The sequence below is a fragment of the Panthera onca genome, chromosome A1 (assembly GCF_046562875.1).
Source record: "Panthera onca isolate mPanOnc1 chromosome A1, mPanOnc1 haplotype 2, whole genome shotgun sequence".
Taxonomy (NCBI): Eukaryota; Metazoa; Chordata; class Mammalia; order Carnivora; family Felidae; genus Panthera; species Panthera onca.
In genome coordinates, this window is record NC_138339.1 from 107,201,488 (window position 1) to 107,223,975 (window position 22,488).

The 22,488-nt window shown below is 36.1% G+C and overlaps 1 protein-coding gene across 1 annotated transcript in view; it reads right to left on the bottom strand.

Moving 5' to 3' along the window:
- Window positions 1-22,488, bottom strand: part of CWC27 (CWC27 spliceosome associated cyclophilin) — a 201,397-nt gene that overhangs the window by 29,240 nt on the left and 149,669 nt on the right. The window contains exon 12 of the mRNA XM_060635677.3: window positions 3,625-3,734. Coding sequence (XP_060491660.1) covers window positions 3,625-3,734 — 110 coding nt within the window. The remainder of the gene's footprint in view (window positions 1-3,624; window positions 3,735-22,488) is intronic.

Sequence of the window (22,488 nt, forward strand, 5' to 3'; positions counted from 1 at the left end):
GGTAAAATGAATAAACACATTAACTGGTGGAAGATGGGTAAATTGGAGTGATATTTTAAAAAGCTATTTAAATATGTCAAAACTTTAAGGTGATCATTCCCTTTGACTCAATCACTTCAATCCTGGGAATACATGAAGAAAAATAGTATGAAACAGAAAATGGCTTATGGAAAAGATGTACACTGCAGCCATATTCCTACAAATGGAAAAATGAAAACATGTTAATATCTATCAGTAATGAACTAGATATATTTTGTAAAAAGTAATGAATATACTATTACATTATTAAAAATTATATACAAGAGCATTACATTCTGTTGTTAAGTAAAAGAAGTGGGACGTAAATACCATGTTCAGTAGATTTTTAAGAAAAGGGCACGATTTCTGTGGTTCTTGTTTGTCTCCCATGTCCTTTGCGGGTAACAAACAACAAGTGTCTATAGTTTTGTAATTAATACTTAGCTTACCTCCAGAATATGAGTAGAGAACAAAAGCTGGAAAAAATATTTTTATTCTACAGTTTAAAAAAGTACATACTTGTGAAACGGGGTGAAGTACTACCTGTCCAAAAAAATCAAATGACTAATTAAGAGACTAGCACATTGAATTCAGTATTAAAATACTCATATTTCACAAGGAAACAGAGGTATGATAGTTCAGTATGTGAATAACAAGTACAATAAGGCATCACAATAAATTGCTAGGCTCTGTAATTTATCTAAGAAATACCACTGAGACCACAGTTCATGGAAAAATTAAGAAGGTTTTGGTGGTCTAGAACTGAAGCTCAATAAAGACAGATGGTACAAGAAACAAAGGCAGTTACTGCTAGAAATGATAGTGAAAGTGCCTTATATGCTTTATAAGTTCTGGAAATTTTAATGCCCACATGGGCAACAGATGAAAATATACACATTACCATAGCGTCCACTTGGAAATGAGACAAGTTTTGGGGGAAACACTAAATTCCTACAGAATATCCTCATGGGCATTCAGAGGGCTCCTAGTGCATTGGGGTTAGGTATTTTGTCTGTTTCCAGAGTAGTAATTAAAAGATTAAGCTCTTCAAACAGTGTTAACAAAAAAAGAAGGCATCCCTTGTTTTTAAAACTTATTTGTTAAAAAAAAACCCTTTTGCTTACAAACTTTTCTTATATTTGCTTTATAATAAGGAAAAGTTTAATTTAGAAATATTAGAAAATAAGGAGAAGCAGAACAAAATTATCTATTATTCCATCACTAAGAATAACTATTTTTGACATTTTGGTATATATCCTTCAAGGCTTTTTAGGTGTTTTTTATTTTTGTGTATGTGTATGAGCTTATATATCTATATATATGTTATATAAAATATATCTCTAAAAGTGTATTTCTGTGTCTATAGCTTAAAAGTAAACCCCATTAATTTTTTTAATGGTGGACCTTTGTACACTTGGAAATGTCTTTTCCAAAAACATAAAGAAAAATGAAAACAAAGGAGACTTCTTAGTGGAATGAAATTTAAAAGCTTCCTAGAAAATTATGCTAGACCTAGATCTTTTTCCTTGAGTTTTGAAAGTGGCAAGGCAGTCTGTTTTTAGGGCCAATTAATGTGCTACTGGCATTTGCTCAAAGAAAGAGGACTGTAACAAAACATCCTCTTGGCCTTTCTTAGCTTCTCCTATATTTGTGATTGAACTTTTTCTAGCTGCGTTCTAAAGGCAGAAGACACTAGGCAGTAAAGCAAACGTCACAAAAATAATGGGGCACAACATATGGTAAAGAAGATAGGATTTGCATAGGGGCATTTCTGTTTAGCATCTCTAGGGGAGTGGGTCTTCTGAAGGAGTGAATGGCTAACTACTTACAGCATGGCTCTTCAACACAGTGAGAGTCTTCCTAGTAGGAGGAAACTGTTTTGAAGAGGTCCTGCCTTGGCAAACTTCATGCATGCATACCTACACAGAAGAGTCTCTTCAACTGGCCTCTACACCTCTAGTCCTGCTCTGGGTCCAGTATAGTCTCTATACCACAGCCAGATTGGAGGAATCTTCCCAAAGTGCAAATGAGATTATGTTATCTCCTTCTTTCAATGGCTCCCCTCTGCCCTTAGGGTAAATATAAATTTCTTAGTATAGCTCAAAAGTGCCTTGCATGAGTTGGTTTCTGCTTCCCTCTCCAGCATCATCTTTCTTTTAGTTTGGTATAGTCCATACTTAACATCTCTTATAGTTCTTTGCAAAGCGATCCAACATTTCTTATATACTCTTCCTTTGTCTGGCCACCTGTCTCCTATTCAACTTTCAAAGTTCAACTGACCAATCATTTTCTCAGGGAGGCCTTCCTAGATTCTTAGTCGATGTTTAGTCCTACTGTTACACATTTACATAGTTCTCTATACTTAACCTGTCAGAATGCTCACCTGCTTTTATTGGCATTACTTGTTTAACTGGCTCTTTTCCCTAACAGCTCCGAGAGGACAGGGATGTGTCCACCTTGTTTAACACCAAATACAGTGATTAGTACATGGTAGGTTCTAAATAATTATTTGCTAGGAGGCAAAAATGAAGAATGAATAAGAATGAAAAAATGATCCCTAGGGTATCTCTGGTAGTAAATTGACTGTAGTTGCTATTCAAAGGGCTTTGGACTCCATGAAATCAAGTTAATAATGTACTTTTTCTTAATTTCATTTGATGTGTCATTTCTTTTGAAAATTGCTCAAATTAGTTCTCTATAATTACAATTTCCTATACCTGATTTCTTACTGAACTTTCCCTATGGTTATTTTCATGGTAAGTACTGATGTATGATCCTTTTTTACCAGTAATTAGGTGCAATTTATAATATAGTCCCTGATTATATTAAGTTATTCAAATTATTCAAATACACTTGGGCTTTTTAATTTACTTTTATTTTGCCTATTTTATTTATACACCTAAAATAGCTTGTTCTCAAATATATACACATATATACACCAAAAACCATTTATTTTTGATGCTGCCATATATAGCCATATATATATACATGTATATGTGTATATGTATATATATGTACATACACACACACACACACATATATGTATATGTGGCAGCACCAAAAATAAATGGTTTTTGCCTTCACCCTAGCTTTTCAATATGAAGGGTTGCTGGAGATTTATTTCGATTGCTAAGTGTTATATGGTGTGTACAATTGATTTTCAAATTGTTGAAATAGTTCTTTCTTATTTCTAACAATCTTAAAGATTCAGAAATTACTTAGAATAAGCAGAGTTGTGCAATATTATTTACAATATTGCCTTATTTACAGGCAGTGTACAACTTCAAGCAGAGTTGGCTAGTCAGCGTGTAAGATACTGTGCTAGAAGAGATCTCTTCATCATTTAATATGTGGCTTTACAAGATTCCTATGCTTGATATGGGAGCACAAGGTTGAAACCTGAAAGTTTTAGGTTTTTTTCCTGTAATGTCTGGAAAGAACATGAATGGCCAAGGTCCTTGTCATCCCACCCTATACGAATATATCCTTTTTCATTTTTAAGAGGTAGTGCTTTCCCAGTGTACAATCAAATTAGGCTCCATTAGCAGCACTTAAAGACAATTAAAAGGCAATGAATTACGTATGGATTTTGGTTTGTGACATTACCTGGTCTTCCCGGGAAGTTCCCTTCTTTGCCTGTTGCTTCCTCAGAGCTTCATACTTTTGCTTTTCTCTTCTGTATTCTGCAACAGCACCGTCAGGAGCAGTTTCTTCTTCTGAAGAATAATAGAATGTTCTTAGAATAAATAGTAAAAACGCTGGGTGGTTTCATATTAACATTTATGCTTATTACAGAAGATGAGGTCAAAACCTGGGATTGGTTCTCACCCATTTAAAAATCAAACCAATAAATGCCACCAGCTCCACAACTATTACCTACACTAGAAAGTGACTGATGTTAATTTATCAACCAATTTTATAAACATCTTCATTATATATTGTACTATTGTAGGTCTCACTTGTTTGACTATAAAATTAGCTATCTCACTTTTAAAATAATTAAGATTTTCCTAAAATTCAACAATGCCATTTTACATTATTCTCCTGCCTTATATAATCTTCCAGTATTGGTTGATTTTCCAATTACCTACCACTTTTGTTCCCCAGTTAAAACAACAATAACAACAACAAATACACAAGTTCAATTTGATGTCATCATAAAAAATTAATATATCCAGCAAATAACTCAGGACAGTAATCAGAAGCAGATAAAAATAATTGTTACTAAGTTAGAAATTAGAAAACCAATTTATAGATTTGATCCTGCAATAATTCCTTATGAAGATTAGTTAACATCTGGGTTGACAGAACAGAGTTTTGCCTAAAAAAAAAAATTTTTTTTTACATTAACTTACATGCACACAAATTAATGAAAATTTGTGACTTAAACACTCAACAACCTATCTCTTATTATTTTTGGCTGGTAAACCAAGAGGAGCTGATGTAATCAAGAATGCAAGTAATCTTTCTACTCAAATCTTGGTTTGCTGCTTGCTTTTTTGTTATAGAGTTTTAAGAATGTTATTAACATGTAGTGTATTAACAATTAGCTATTTTGTTCAAGAGATTTTTTCTTTTTTTTTTTACTATATCAACATACTTTTATTTCACATCTTTTTTAAAAATAATTTATTTTATTTTACTTATTTATTTTTATTTATTTTTTTAACATTTATTTATTATTGAGAGAGAGACAGAGCATGAGCATGGGAGGGGCAGAGAGAGGAGACACAGAATCTGAAGGAGGCTCCAGGCTCCGAGCTGTCAGCACAGAGCCTGATGCGGGACTTGAACTCACAAACCGAGCAAGATCATGACCTGAGCCGAAGTCAGACGCCCAACTGACTGAGCCACCCAGGCGCCCCATTTTTTAAAATAATTTATTGTCAAGTTAGCGAACATACAGTGTATATACAGTATAGTCTTGGCTTCAGGAATAGATACCCATGGTTCATCACTTACTCATCACCCATTTTCCCCGTCCCTCCCCAACCCTCCACCCCCATCAGCTCTCAGTTTGTTTTACAGAGAACAAATTTAAGAGTCTCTTATAGTTTGCTTCCCTCTCTGTAACTTATTTTTCCTTCCCTTCTCCTATGGTATTCTGTTAAGTTTCTCAAATTCCACATGTGAGTGATAACAGGATAACTGTCTTTTTCTGACTGACTTATTTAACTTAGGATAATACACTCCAGTTCCATCCATGTTGTTGCAAACAGCAAGATTTCATTCTTTCTTTACCACCGAGTGGTATTCCATTGTGTGTGTGTGTGTGTGTGTGTGTGTGCGTGTGTGTGTGCATATATATATATATATATATATATATATATACCACATCTTCTTTATCCATTCATCCGTTGATGGACATTTGGATTCTTTCCATAATTTGGCTATTGTTCATACCACTGCCATAAACATTGGGGTACATGTGCCCCTATGAATCAGTACTCTTGTGTCCTTTGGATAAATTACTAGTAGTGCTATTGCTGGGTTGTAGAGTAATTCTATTTTTAATTTTTTGAGGAACTTCCACACTGTTTTGGCTCCACCAGTTTGCATTTCCACCAACAGTGCAGGGGGGTTCCCCTTTCTCCACATCCTCACCAACATCTGTTGTTTCCTGAGTTGTTAATTTTACCCACTCTGACTGGTATGAGGTGGTATCTCAAAGTGGTTTTGATTTGTATTTCCCTTATGATTACACTATTGAGCATCTTTTCATGTGTCTGTTGGTCATCTGGATGCCTTTGGAAAAGTGTCTACTCATATCTTCTGCCCATTTCTTCACTGGATAATTTGTTTTCCAGGTGTTGAGTTCGTTAAGTTCTTTGTAGATTTTTGGTACTAACCCTTTATCTGATATGTCATTTGCAAACATCTTCTCCCATTCTGTTGGTTGCCTTTTAGTTTTGTTGATTGTTTCCTTATCTGTGCAGAAGCTTTTTACCTTGATGAAGTCCCAATAGTTCATTTTTGCTTTTATTTCCCTTGTCTTCGAAGACATGTAAGAAGATGCTGTGGGCAAGATCAAAGAAGTTGTTGCCTGTTTTCTAGGATTTTGATGGTTTCTGTGTTACATTTAGGTCTTTATCTATTTTGAATTTATTTTTGTGTATGGTGTAAGAAAGTGGTCCAGTTTCATTTTTCTGCATGTCACTGTCCAGTTTTCCTATCCATTTGATAAAGAGACTGTCTTTTTTCCATTAGATACTTTTTCCTGCTTTGTCGAAGATCAGTTGGCCATACATTTGTAGGTCCATTTCTGGTTTCTCTATTCTATTCCATTGGTCTATGTGTCTCTTTTTGTGCCAATACCATACTGTCTTGATGATTACAGCTTTGTAATAGAGTGTGAAGTCCAGGACTGTGATGCCTCCAGGTTTGGTTTTCATTTTCAATATTACTTTGGCTATTCAGGGTCTTTTGTGGTTCCATACAAATTTTAGGATCATTTGTTCTAGCTCTGTGAAGAATGCTGGTACTATTTTTATTGGGATTGCATTGGGTGTATAGATTGCTTTGGGTAGTATCAACATTTTAACAATATTTGTTCTTCTCTTCCCTGAGCATGAAATGTTCTTGCATTCGTTTGTGTCTTCTTTAATTTCTTTCATAAGCTTTCTCTAGTTTTCAGTGTACAGATTTTCTACCTATTTGGTTAGGTTTATTCCTAGTTATTTTATGATTCTTGGTACAATTTTAAATGGGATCTATTCCTTGATATCTCTTTCTGTTGCTTCATTATTGGTGTATAGAAATGCAACTGATAAGAGATTTTCTAACACAGTAACATTTGCTGCACAAACCCAACTGTGTGAAAAATCTGGTCAACTCTTATATTTCCTAACTGACTATATCACATTACTATAAAGTACTTCTCTTTATAATATGATCAACTATGAATAATCACAGAACGTTAATTTTTCATTTTGATTTGCCAGTGGTATACTCTGAATAATTTCCTTAGTTTTATATTTCAGTTCACTAATTCTTTGTTTAGTTGTATCTAAGACATAAACTGTTTTAAGTTTTTAGTTTTAAGACATAAACTGAGCCACTGATTTTAATAATTATATATGTATTTTTTAGATATTCTATTTTGTTCTTTAAATTCACCTGCTCTTTTAATAGCCTTAGTATTTTCTTTTTTTAAGTTTATTTATGTATTTTGAGAGAGAGAGAGAGTGAGCACGTGAGCAGGGGAGGGACAGAGAGAGAGAAGGAGAGAGAGAATCCCAAGCAGGTTTTGTGCTGTCAGCATGGAGCCCAACGTGGGGCTCGATTTCATGAACCATGAGATCATGACCTGAGCCGAAATCCAGAGTCAGACACTTAACCGACTAAGTAACCCAAGAGCCCCAGTGATAGCCTTAGTCTTTTATTATGATATTTCAGGATTTAAAAATCTCTTTTAATTATTTAAAATACACTTGTTATATTGTATCTTTCAGATTCTTCTTGGGTATCTTTCTGTTATGTCTTCTTTCTCTCTTCTTAGGCTTATCATTTCTCTCTGTGTTTTCTAATTTTTGATTGTGAGTTTATCTTGAGCTAGAGCTTCATCTCCATCATGCTCCATAGGAATCCTAGGCACCGCAGGATTGTGTAAGAATTTCTACAGAGAACTTTCACATTTGTTTCTACCAGGCAATTTAGGGGTTCCATTGGTCTGGAGTCATTCTTTTTTAAATTAATTTCTTGGCTTAGGATTCCTGTACCATATAGCTAGTGTGTACTCAAACTTTGTAGCCATGCCTGGTAGAGGTTTAGAGTTTTGATTTTTTTGTGAGACTCCTCCCACAGGTAGCTCTGAAAAATGAAAAGCTTCATGGTGGCCTTCCTGACCAGGTGGACAGTTTTTCTAGTTCCCATTTATCTTGACCCAAGGCCACATTGCCGTCCATGTCTTAGATAAAAACCCCACTTTCTAGCTAGTAGAGCCTACATCTGGTTCCAATATGCCCCTGAGCAACTACAGTATCAGCTTGCCCACTTAATGCTCTGGTTACGCCTCCCCTTTGTTTCTAGTACCCAGGGCTTTTCTTTTTTTCTTATCTTCTCTCTTTCTCTTTGAAGCTTAGCTAAGTATTTAAATTGGGCTTGATCATATTTTATCCAGTGTTTCTATATATTTGAAGAAGAAGGAAGTTCTGTGCTCAGTCCATGTTGCCAGAACAGGAAGTAGCACATTCATTTCTCATGTACTTGAATCCCCCTGAATAAACAAAAATTGAATAAGTGACTGGATGATTTTAGTGACATAAAACTGGCTAATAAAATACATGAGGAGTTTGAAAAATTTAGTTTCTCTAAGTACAGACTGTTCTTTTACTTTTCTTATAAATCTCAATATACAGTGGATGATAAGTCATAAATAATAATGACACAGTATGATGACTATTTGTCATTAACTGAAATTTCTACAAAACATGTTGAAAAATAGGAATAAAGAATAGTGGGGAAAAAGAACATTTACCAAAGGCTATAGTTAGGCACCATGCTAAGATGCTTTGATTATGAAGTGTCTATAAACCATATGAGGAAACAGGAATTAGAATATGGTAAAGCTGGGATTTGAGCCCAGGTATGATACGAAAGGCCAACGCTGTGCCCTACTGAGTTCAATTAAAACTTTAATCCGGAAAACAAAATTTTACTAAGTGTCTCTAACATGGTGGGCATTCTGAGAAATGCTATAAAAGATATTTAAAACATAAATGATAACAAGCTTTTCATTCTATAATGTAATGGAAAAGGTAAAATGAACGTAAGATAAAACATAAAAAATTCACATAAGATATGTGAAATAGTTAAGAAATCAAGTTACTGATTTTTAGTATCAAATTGCTGATTCCTTAGAGGGCTTAAAGCTTACCTATGTTGTAGTGTTAGAATAAAATATCTTTGCTGTCTCTGAGATACAACTAGGTAATATACATGAAACGTTTTGGTGAGGAGAGTGTCCAATGTCACGGTAACCATCAGTTTAGTACTGGAGCATCAGTTTACTAGAGCACCAGAGCTGGAAGTTGCTTTGAGGATCTTCTCATCTAACTTCTCCCTTTATAGGTGAGGTAACCAATGTTAATGTAAGTGAAGTTACGCAGCCAGTCTCCCAGGGAGATCAGCAGCAGAGCCTGGGCTAAAACTTGTGTTCTGACTCTTAGTGAAGGTGACATCCAAGTTAAGTACTGTACTTCAGTTCCTGCATGTTATAAAGAATGCCTCTAAGCCTTCCCCTAAGGGCTAGTCAGAAACTAATCCTTGCTCCACTTGAATCTCTTTTGTGAAACCTTTTTGTTCTGAACATAAAGGGATGGTGACTAGTCAACTGCGGTTACTTAGCTGAAGAACCAGTGGTATCCATCTACAAATCGCATTTTATAGATAGATAAAGAGCTCATTCCGTCCCCTGTCTCAGGACTAGAGCTCAAGGAGCTAACAGCTCCAAGTAGCTGTACATTGATTCATTTTAAAAAAAGCTTATCAAATGATCAGAAACAGTGTCAGAAACTGTTAGTAAGGCTGCTTATAAATTATTTTAAATATATCTGGATCTAGTACTTCAAGGAAATTTTTGAAAAATTCCCATAATAAATGAAAACTTTTATACAAATAAAGGTAATATATTACTGCTAATAGTAAACAGCATTTGGAAACAAAAGGGGTAGACTTTAATGGATATAGAATATATCAATGCTGGTGATACCTAGTTGTATCTCATCGTAGTTCCTGGAAGCTAAAAAATATGTTTTTTAATCAAATTTTATATACACCCATTCTTAAATTAATTCTAGGAAATGTAACAGACTTGAATATAGCTAACATTTTAAGTACTGGCTATGTGTCAGATACCAGTACCTGAATTACTTGGTTAATCCTAATAACCGACCCAATGAAGGAGGCATACTGTTAGCCTTATTTTGCTGATAAGGAAACTAAGGTAGTAAGAGGTTAAATAACTTATGTAAGGGACTATAAACATGAGAATATAAACCCATGTAGTCTGGCTCTAAATGACAAGTTCTTAACCAGCTTGGTTATTTCTTCTTCATGTTTGACGTACAAGAAAACATAGAAAATACTCCAATTTGACACAAAAAGGCATCAGGTCACCAGTTGGATGTGTCCGATGAAATAAAATCCTGCCAAAAAAAGGTTCTAAATTCCTCTCAGACCATAATAAATGGGAAGTACAGTCTGCCAAACAGTGGGTTTATGTAAATAATTTCTACCTAAGAAGAATCCTTTATGGCTTTTTCTTGATAATCCTTAATTAATCATATTTTCCCCTCATTTCGGCCTTCAAACAATTTAAACACTATATCATAACCGCTTCTTTTTCTGTATTGCCCCTTGGCTACAAACACACATGGCAGGAATTGTCCCCTTTTTGGAGTCTAGCATATGTCTTGCATAAAGCGTGGACTCAATAAATAGTAGCTGAATGGACAAATGAACAATTTGATCCTCTTTAGGTCTTAAGTTCCCAGTGTCCGTACTTGCCTTATTGCTCTTGCATGACGGAATGGCTCCCTGAGGGGTTTGTAGTGTGTTAGGACCCCTAGCATACAAATACTTTTTCAATAGATAGTTGTTGAACTACGTTGAGTTACAGATAAATAATTTCTCACATGTATTAAACAGACGTAAGAGGAGTACAAGTCAACTTTAAGGTAGTTACCTCTGACTAAGGTCCCTGAACACTGAGCTTTCTGTGTAGAATCTGTGTTAAGAGTTGTACCCATTCACTGAAGCTTTACCTCTGCTTGAGGAGCTACTGGGGATGAACTGTATATCCTGCCCCCAGCCAGAATGCCTATTTTTTGGTTTGTTTCATTAGGAAAATCCATTATGAAAAGGACAATAATGGGGGTATTCTGTGACATTAAGGTGAGGGCCTACATATAGTATATTTTTTATTATCACTTTTCATAATTATAATCCATAGTACTTATTGAATGACAAGAGGTTAGATTTGTACTAATTATGTTTTAAAGATAATTAAAGGTTACTTAGATGATGTCTTTGAAAAGTGAATAAGAAGAAAAGTGGTCTCTCTTCCAATGAAACTACCCAAATGAAAATTATTCAGAATTAAGAAATTATTTAATAGAGGGAGGGTGCACATTTACAAAGATTAGACAGAATTTAGGGGAAGACTAGCTAAAAGTCTAGTTTCTTTCTGTACTGTGAGCTAAAATAAAAAATCTATGATTTATTCATTTTATTTAACTACTTTTTATTTTCAGCATATTTTTTGTGTTACAAATTGAACAATACTGGCTCCATCTGGTGGTCAAAATAAGCCTATAGTTTCATAAAGATAAGTCAAAGTGGTTGAATAATTCAGGGACATCACCTGAAGTATCCTTGAACACCGAACACTGACATATGCTTCAACACCGAACAGTGATTAAATGGAATTCAGTCTCCATTTAGACGAAGTTTTTATTTTTCTTTCCCTGTTCATCCTAATTTCAATGCTTCATGTTATTTTAGGCTTAAAATAATCCTCAGAGTAATACATAATATTTTCTAGTAGCTGTGTTTTTCTATTAGCTGATTCGAGAAATGTGAAGGTAACAAGTTATAATCCAATTAAATTAATCCAGATTTTCAAACTGTATTCCATTCTGGAATATAAATACAAAAATTCTGATTTTCAGCCTGCATTTTCCATTAAACATTTCTTTTTTTAATGTTTATTTATTTATTTTGAGAGAGAGGACAAGCATGTATGGGGGAGGAGCAGAGAGAAAGGGAGAGAGAGAATCCCACATAGGCTCCCTGCTGTCAGTGCAAAGTTTGATGTGGGGCTCAATCTCACAAATGGTGAGATCCTGACCTGAGCTGAAAGCAAGAGTCAGAGGCTCAACTGAGCCACCCAAGCACCCCCACTCCATTAAACATTTTTAACAGGGGTAGCCTATGAATAAATGGAAGTTCATATCTAGCGGTTCTGTATACTTATAGTCTACTCGCTACTTAATCTTGATTTTTTTTGAAAGAGAGTGAGAGTGCAAGCAGGGAAGGAGCGGAGGGAGAGAGAAATCTTGAGCAGACTCCACTCCCAGCACAGAGCACGACTTGGGGCTCAGTCTCACAACTGTGAGATCATGACCTGACCGAAATCAAGACTCAGATGCTTAACCGAATGAGTGACCCAAGCACCCCTACTAAATCTTAATTTTTAAATTCAGTACAAAAGGAGTATGTCCAGTATCACAACACAAAATATTAGTACTATGAAGTTTTTAGGCAGCAATAACCAGCTCCTTTACAGATGAAAAAACTGAGGTTCAGAGAGGTCAAATGATTGTGTTAAGCTTGGAATATCAGAAACCAGATTTTCTGATCACTCAATGTTGTTTCCTCTCTCTATATACTACTATGTGTACTTTCTTTTTGGAATGTGTAATCACCACAGATGTATTTCATTATAATCTAATAGTCACTTTGAAATTATATACCTTTATACTACAGTGTGACCATTTATAAAATGGCATGAATCTCCAATATAGATTTAATTCTCTAATTAGGAGTCTTTTGGTTTTGGTTTAGTTTTTTAGAGAGAGAGAGTGTGAGCAGGGGAGAGGAGGAGAGGGAGAATCCCAAGCAGGCTCCATGCTCAGCACAGACCCCAACATGGGGCTTGATCCCACAACCTTGGGACTCATGACCAGAGCTGAAATCAAGAGTCAGATGCTCAACTGACTAAGCCACTCAGGCACCCCTCTAATTAGGAGTTTTCTTAATTTTAATTTTTGTTATTTTACCTAAAGATATTAGAATCTTTAGGGGCACCTGGGTGGCTCAGTTGGTTGAGCCTCCAACTTTGGCTCAGGTCATGATCTCACGGTTCCTGAGTTTGAGCCCCGCATCATGCTCTGCTGACAGCTCAGAGCCTGGAGCCTGCTTTGAGTTCTGTGTCTCCCTTTCTCTCTGCCCCTCTCCTGCTCACACTCTATCTCTCTCCATCTCTCAAAAAGAAATAAACTTTAAAAAAAAAAAAAAAAAAAGATATTAGAATTTTTTTTTATGTTTATTTGTTTTTGAGAGAGAGAGACAGAGCACGAGCTGGGGAAGGGCAGAGAGAGAGAGGGAGACACAGAATCCGAAGCAGGCTCCAGGCTCTGAGCTGTCAGCACAGACCCCAGTGTGGGGCTTGAACCCACGATCTGTGAGATCATGACCCTGAGCCGAAGTCGGAAGCTTAACTCACTGAGCCACCCAGTGCCCCAAGAAATTCGAATCTTTAAAATTAAATTAAGTTTTTAAAAGTTTATTTATTTATTTTGAGAGAGAAAGAGAGAGTGTGAGTGGGAAAGGGGCAGAGAGGAAGAGAGGGAGACTATCAAGCTGGCTCGACGCTCTGCACTGAGCCCCACATGGACTGAGAGATCATGAGACCATGAGATCATGACCTGAACTGAAATCAAGAGTTGGTCACGTAACTGACTGGGCCACCCAGGTACCGAAGATATTAGAAAATTTTGAAAACTTGTTTTAATGCCCCAGTGCTATCCAAATACAAAATTTTACCTTTTATTTCCCTAAGTGTATTGCTTTGTTGAGTTTTTTTTTAATTTTTTTTTTAATGTTTATTTATTTTTGAGATACAGAGAGACACAGCATGAATGGGGGAGGGGCAGAGAGAGGGAGACAAAGAATCCAAAGCAGTCAGGGTCCAGGCTCTGAACTGTCAGCACAGAGCACAATGTGGGGCTCGAACTTATGAAAGGAGAGATCATGACCTGAGCAGAAGTTGGACGCTTAACCGACTCATCCATCCAGGTGGCCTTGCTTTGTTGAGTTTATAATTCAAATAGCAGTCATGTTGGTAATAACTTACATAATAACACATAAATTAGTTACCACAAAATATTAAACTAAAAATCAATTCAAATGAATTAAATGAACTTATCTAACAAATTAAGAGATGAAGAGAGCTCTTACCAGTAAAGACAGCTTCTGAACACTAAAACATGAAATTGTGAGCTTAATTGTCTTATCTTCTACTAATACTTCTTTTTTTATTACACAGACTCTATCTGATAAGCTTTTTATCTGATGTTTCTTCATTTTTCTTAATAATGATCACAAAAAACAATTATAAAATGATTACTGAGAATTATTGAGGGACACGAAAGGCTTTTCTTCTGGGGGTTCCAGCTTTCCACCCGTCAACTCTAGTCTGTTGTTTCTGTTAAAATTTACCTCATTCTTCCTCAGCTGGACCCCAGTACTAGCACAAAGATTGATTGATTTTTGTCCCCAGGTCTCTCAACAGAGCACACTTTGTACATCTCCAGATGGTGTGACCCACAATTCTTGCATTTTGATGGCCATTTTGATAATATCCCTACGTTGCACTGTCATTCTGGATATGGAAACTACAAATTTTATACTCTTTGTTGTAGCAAGAAGAAAAAAAAATACAAAATTCTTCAAGATAAAAAGATTTCATGAAACCAGTCAGGGAGGATACTAAAGAAAGCACTGCTATCTACAATTGCCCAAGGCTGTGATTACCCCTAGCAAATTAAACACTGCAGAATATCTACATTTCTAATAGCACTTAAAGGAGGGTTCTATTGTTTTGTAGTAAATTCAGGAGGTACTTTTCCCAGAGTAGTTACAAGAGTTTACAGACCAGTTCAAAATAATCCTTAAATACTTGCATGTGTGGTTCGGCATGGGATTTTTTTTATCCCCTATGTGACTAAGGAAACTGAAGCAATAAAATGACCTCTAAAATACAAGTTAGGACCACTGCTACTAGCACTCCTACCACTTTTGAGGCCCTAGTATGTCTGAGATATAAGGCTAAAAAATCTGAGCCTGCTTTCTCACTTAATTCTGGAACAACAGAAGGGGTATTATCATCTCTATTTTATGCTTGAGGAAACAGAGGTTCAGAGAGGTTAAGTATCTTGCCCAAGGTTATATGGCTAATAAATGATAGACCAAGGATTTGAAATCAGAGCTGTCAGACTTCAAAGCCCATTGCTGTTTTTATTCTATTACACGGCGAGCAGTTATGGGAAAGGAGGGGGGCACTAGTGCCTATGGGAGTGAGTGAATCATAGACGGTTCCTGACATTAAGGAGCTCATAGGCTGGAAAAGGGATAAGATATATCTTTAACCGTGTGGTGGTACAAATGACATAAGAGAGGTCCTGATAAAGTACTTATGAAATTCATGCAGGGATGACAGAGGGAAAGTTGAGAGGAGGAAGTGGCAGCATAACTGGGCCTTGTAGGAGAAATAAGATTTAGCCACAGCAGGGAGAAGAGACATCACTACCAAAGCAGGAAGGCAACGTAGTGCAGGATGCACAAGAGGATGAGGAAAAATGTTCTCTGAAAGTGAAGAACGGGGGAATAAGATGAGAATAAGGAAAATAAGATAAAAATCTGATCATGCACATACTTTTTTTTGGTAAGCAATAGAGCAGCCATAATACATATCTTGCAGGTCTATACTGAAAGGAAATCATTTACAAGTATTTATGAGCCTTTTGTAAAACTAAATGAACTGCGTTGAACACCCTAGATTGGTATGTTGTTTGAGCTCATTTCTAAAAAAAAAAAAAAAAATTAAAGGGTATTTTCTTATTATGATACTAGTTTGAGTTAGTTGATAAAACAGAGGATAGAGTTCCAAGTTTCCTCATGCCTACACTTCTGTTAATGAAAACAATGCCTGCCTCAGTAGTTCAGTGAACAAGAGGACAAAGGCAAGTAAGTAAGAGAGAGACAGAGAGAGACTGACTCCCAAAATCTCGTTGGGATTTTCCCCTAATTAGTTTAGGAAGGAACTCTGAAAAATACCCTGATAAAATTACTTTTCTATATCTATCAGAATATTCTAATTTAAATGTGAAAAATGTGCAATTACTTAAAAGCACCATGCCCAGTTGTTTCTGGCTGCACTTTTTACCTGTAATTCTGAATTTGCTAAAGAATAAGCACTATCTAGGATACCTGTCTGGCTCAGTTGGTGGATCACATGCCTCTTGATCTCAGGGTTGTGAGTTTGAGCTCCATGTTGGGTGTAGAGACTACTTAAAAAAAAATAAAATCTTAAAAAAAAAAAAAAGAAAAAGAAGCACTACCTGCTGGCATACTGGTAGGATGGTAAATGTTCTGCCACTCTTATCACCTATCTGTAGAACACTTGTACAAAAAAGGTTTTCCGAAAATGTGCCAGTCAGTATTCTAAGTGCCCCTGTCTCAGCCTTTTTGAACCTGCCTACACCATATTCTCTACTATTGGCACACTAATTCTGGCTCAGATTTCACCCCTCTTCCTCAATCCTCATCTTAAATGATACCTCTAACAAGCTAAATTTTGAGATGAGGTAAGGGAAGGACAAAGGTCATCACGTTATGCTTCATCTGAAGTAGACCTGTGTTCAGATATGCTTTCTGGAACTTGAGGCTGGAGTGTGAGTTGGATGGGGGGTCACCTTTCTCAGTCTTACTGGTAATGCTGTGAACTGCAGGCCAGCTCTCAGCTGAGCCAGTTGATTCTGGCTTCCAGCTAACAGGTCATTTTGCTTGTGGCTTATTTTATTTTATTTTTTAAGGAAACAATGCTTTGCAGTTGTAGAGTGGAAAGAATATTGGACAGAAGTTCTGACTCAAATTGTTTCATTTAGGATGAGTATTAAATGTTTTTAATGCTTAGGCTTCTTCATTTGCAAAATGAGAACTATAATACTTGTTCAATCTACTTCTAAGGACTGTTACAGAACTAAATGTAATGAGGCATGTGACAAGACTTTGTAAACTGGTCATGTTCTACAAATATGAGGTATTATTATTTGGCACTGAAAATAGGGCACCATAAAAAAAAAAAAAAAGAAAATAGGGCACCATATTTTATGTCTGTAAGCTACTTTATAGCTATGGCTCCCTTCAAAAGATTAAATCTCATTTGAAGAAGCAAGGAGTAGATATAATAGTTTTCACTTTATTAGCCTATTTGTTTTTGTTTTTTAACGTTTATTTATTTTAAGAGAGAGAGAGACAGAAAGACAGAGTGCGAGCAGGGGAGGGGCAGAAAGAGAGGGAGACACAGAATCCGAAGCAGGCTCCAGGCTCTGAGCTGTCAGCACACAGCCCGACACGGGGCTCAAACCCACGAACTGTGAGATCATGACCTGAGCCGAAGTCGGATGCTTAACCAACTGAGCCACCCAGGCGCCTCATTAACATATTTGTTTGAATAACAAATATTTCTGTATATTAAATCATATTTTCAAAGCACCAGTAATATTTACAGTTGGAAGAAATGTGGAAAATCCTTTTGTGAAGCAAATTATCAAAACAATTGAGTTATATTTCCATAAATTTAGATGTTCAAATGTAACATTCTTATCATGAGGCTTACCTATAATTTTGAATTTGCTGAAGAATAAGCACTATCTGGGGTGTCTGTCTGGCTCAGTTGGTGGAGCATGCGACTCTTGACCTCGGGGTTGTGAGTCTGAGCCCCACGTTGGGTATAGCGATTACTTAAAAAAAATAAAATCTTAAAAAAAAAAAAAGAAGCACCATCTGCTGGCATACTGGTAGGATGAAACATGGAACACTTGTACATATAGGGCTCTCCATGTGCCAGTCAGTATTTTAAGTGCTTTATGCAGAATAACTCATTTAAATACAACAGGGAAGGAACTGCCCCTGGAAAGTCCTAACCTTCTGAAAAAAGCTGAAGTTTGGAAAAGTATATGATGAATGAATACCTGTGAGCTCCGGCTGACATGAGTACCAAAAGCAGACCCAAGAATGTGAGTTCCTAGAGGGCAGGAACTTTTTTGTTTTCACCATTTTATGTCTAGAGAATTTGAACAGCGTCCGTAAATTTTCAGAGTCTTGAAAGAGATTATTTAAATGAGTTAAGATATTTTTTAAAAAGGAAGACGATTTTTGAGAGTGAAGTGGATTTCTAGAGAAAGTAATTGGAAGAGAGAGTGGGGAGAAAGTAGGGACAAAGCAGGGTAGTCTGAATAACTGGCCTTCCTTGTCCCGAACCTTAAAAAGCTGCAGTCATCAAGTGCCACCTTAGCCTTAATGTCTCCCAACATTGCTTTTTCTAAGTAATATTAAATATTTATTTATTTATTTATTTATTTATTTATTCATTGAGAGAGAGAAAGAGTGCACGAGTGGGGTGGGGAGGAGAGGGGCAGAAAGAGAGGGAGAGAATTTTAAGCAGGCTCCACGCCCAGCACAGAGCCCTACACAGATCTCACGACTGTGAGATCATGACCTAAGCTGAAGTCAAGAGTCAGACACTTAACTAACTGAGCCACCCAGGCACACCTAAACATTTCTTATGTGGTACTGGCAGCCAAAACATGATCAGGAAACAATAGAAATACATTAAGATGATATATTAACTAAAGTTAGTCTCTGAACTCTATATTACAAAAACACATGTGCTAGGGAAAAGAAAAATTATTTTTTAAAGTTCCTGAGCTTTGAAATGGCATTAATTGATCTTTTAATAAAGAAGGATTATTTGGCTTATTTGTCTTATTAATTTCATAAGCTAAAATCGTTACACTAAAGCAATCTTATATTTTTTTTCTTGGTGAAGTGAAAAATTTCTCACCCTCTTATTTTGGATTAGAACATAATTAGAGACACATTCTCACTGATTAATTTTTTAAAAAAACCTTTGGCTTAGTCACAAAACAAAGCCAACACATTGAATGGACTGGGTTCAATATTTTGAGTTAGCAACTTCACATTCTATTCTCAGCTTCGTCACTCACTGGAGTGAAGGCTTGAGTTGGCTTCACAAATGCTTTGTCTTTATTTTCTTAGATGGTAAATTCAGTGTTAATTACTATTTCCTTAAAGGCATTTAAGGTAGTGAATTAATTAGTATGATACACTGTTAAACTATCCAAAACAGTAAAAGTATGAATAATAGAAAAATAAGCAAGCCAACCTTGAGAAATATTTCTGAGAAACTGAGTTGACTGGATTCTATCCCAGTAGTCTGCCTAGCATCTTCACAAGATACCACAGACCAGCAAAGTCCTTGGCTGTGGTAGAGTAAATACTGCAACCATTTTCTCTTCAACTACAATCAAATCAGTAAGAAAAAACATAATTATTCTTCTATATATGCCTCATATGGCAACTTATCATGGTGTGGAATAAAGTGTAAGGGACTTCTCCGTGGGTTTTAAGGAAGGGAGAGTACAGAGGATTTATTTTTGATGTTGTTTTTGTATCACTGACTCAAGCCAGTCTCCTCACGTCACAGTAATACTGCAACTAAGATATTAAAACAAACAAACAAACAAACAAACAAAGACACAGAAAAAAGTGGTGAAAAGGAAACTGATGCTAATTCTTAGTTGGCTTTATCTGAAAGGAGACCAAAGTGTAAGGTTGATTCTAGAGGGAAAATATAGTAATACAGTGTCTAATATACACTGCCAAATAATAACAATAAAAATATAGACTTACATAGTATAATAAAACTTTTATTCTTTCTTAGGTGTTCCAAGAGTAAATAGATGTTTTGTTGGTAAGCCTAAATGGTTATAGTAAAGGGAGAGGGTAAAAATGGCTGCATGAAAAATTCCATATCCTTCCCACTCTCTGTTCCACACTTAAAACTTGCAAGATAAGAAAAGGTGCCATGCTTTCTTTTATCTCCATGCATTTGCATGCACTGTATCCTCTGTCTGGAATGCATTCATTCAACTAACTTACTCACCTGAACCAGTAGCTTCAAAATTTGTAAAAGTGAGAGGTTTCTAGTGTACAAAATGACCCACTCGAGAGGTGACAAGAAAATGTTAGAATGCTATTTTATCTATCTATCTATCTATCTATCTAATGGCAATACATTTATTTCTTTATCTATTTATTTTTAAAGTAAGCTTTACACCCAGCATGGGGCTTGAACTCATGACCCTGAGATCAAGAGGCTCTACCAACAGGCACCCCAAGAATGCTCTTTGTATTAAACTGTTATTTTTTGTGTATGTTATATATAGTAAGTATAATGTTCAGTAATCTCCACAAATGAGTCATAAATACACTTAAAATTTATTTTATAACCCAAATGTCCATCAGTTGACAAAGAGATAAACAACATGTGGTATAGCTATAAAAGGGAATATCATTTATCCATAATGGGGAATGAAGTATTTGATACATCCTACAACACAGAAGAACACTGAAAATATGCTAAGTGAAAGAAGCCAATCACATTCATATGAAATGTCTATAACATAGAAATCTATAGAGGCATAAAGGAGATTAGTGGTTACCCAGGGCTGGGGGAGGGAAGGCAGAGTCTATAGCAGGAGACAGTAAAGGGTACAGTGTCTCCTTCTGAGATAATGAAAATGTTCTAAAATTGACTGTGCTGATAGTTGAAGATACCTAATGAATATAGCAAAAGTCATTGAATCACATACTTTAAATGGGTGAATTGTACAGTATGTGAACTCTATCTAAATAAAACTCTTAAAAATAAAATAAAATAAAGAAAAAACTTTATGGTGTCAGTGCAATAAAACATTTTTGGAGACCAATGGTCTAAATAACTGATGAGTCTACTTGGGTTTGTGTATCTAGAGAGGTAATGCTGCCATCTAGATTTAATTGCCTTGCTTTTGCTCCCTCAAACCTTCAGGAGAATATATACCATGTTGTATTTTTTTTTTTTTTTATGTTTTTATTTATTTTTGAGACAGAAAGAGAGCATGAGCAGGGGAGGGGCAGAGAGAGAGGGAGACGCAGAATCTGAAGCAGGCTCCAGGCTCTGAGCTGTCAGCATAGAGCCCAACGCAGGGCTCGAATTCACAGTCTGCGAGATCATGACCTGAGCTGAAGTCGGACGCTTAACCGACTGAGCCACCCAGGCGCCCAACCATGTTGTATTAATGATTGGTAGGTTGTCTCTTTCACCTGCTAAATTAGAAACCTTGTATCCTCACGCCACATCATGGACTAAATAATTTTCAGGTGGCTTAAGCAATTAAAAATAGAAGTAAAAAAATAAAATAAATCCAGGAAGATATAGGTGAATTTTGAAAACATCTTGACCTGATATCCGGGGAGCTTCAGAAAGTACTGACACCTGGGTTTCACTTCCTGAGCTTTGGAATTTCCAGATGATTCTAATGCACAGAAAAGCTTGGGAACCACTGGTCTAGTGATGAAGGAGAGATCAGAAAAGCCATTTTAGAGAAAGGACCTTAAACGGCAACTTGAATACTGAGGCAATATTCATCACATACAGAAGGCATTCCAGGAAGTTGTGACAGCGAGAGCTGAGGTGGGAAATAGCTGAGGTGAGCTTGGTGTATGGAAAGGTTTAGCCTATGTGGAGCATACAATCCATGAGAGATGAGACTGGTGTGGCAGGCAAAGTTTAGCCACGTTGGGCCTTGTATGGCATGCAAAGGATTTCATCCTGTAGGAAATGAGATGCCATTAAATAATTTTATGAAGGGGATTGACACATGATCAAGTTTGTGTTTAAGAAAAGCCACACACAGAATGTATTGGCAGGATCTGAGATTAGCGACAGAGATCTGTTGGCAGCCTGTTAGCAGGTTGTTAAAATAGCCCAACAGAAAAATTGTGGCTAAAATGGTCACAGTAGGTCATGAGACACAGGCTAGAAACCTGTAGGAAAGGGGGTGGAGTTTGTAAGAAAAATGTACAGAGAACAGATTTGTTTTGAGGATACTGTAGTCTTTTCACATCTAAATCTAATTCCTTTCACTCAGAAAAATATGCAAACACTAATCCCTCATTGACACATGATGAATGATGTTTTTTCTAAAAATACATCTAGGTATCTACACAATAAAACAGTATCCAAAATAATTTTCCAAGGTCTTGGATTTCACATTCATTTTAGGAAGTCTTAGGAAATTTTTTATTTTCTAAGTAAGATAATAAATTTTCTTGAGGTTGTAATTTCTACATTTCCCAAGGTTCTTAAAAGAAAAATTACATTTGAAAGAAAAACTAAAAAACACCAACTAAATAAAATTAAAGCTCTTTTGTAAGGTACTATGAGCTCTGAAGATTTGATAAGTCTTCCCAATCAGAAAGGTCCTTGACCACATTAAAGCTAGTGGTTTTCCAGGTGGAACTGTTTCCTGATCCTGTTTCTTCAGAAGTGTGTACTATTCATGCTTTCTGACATATAGATTATTTCCTCTGTGGAATCAAGGTTCTATAATCTATTGAACTCTTGGTAGAGAAATTAAGATGTTACAGGAGTGTGCCCCTTCCCTGTAATCAGACTCTGACTATAGCAGTTCTCATTGCTCTGAACATCTCTAAATCTTACAGTTCATCTGCACACCAAAATTCAAGTAAGCACTTGAAATACTGTCTATTAATCATGAATACTGTTTAAATGACAATTAGTTACTCGGGGAAAAACTGAGAGCTTTTTCCCTGAGATCA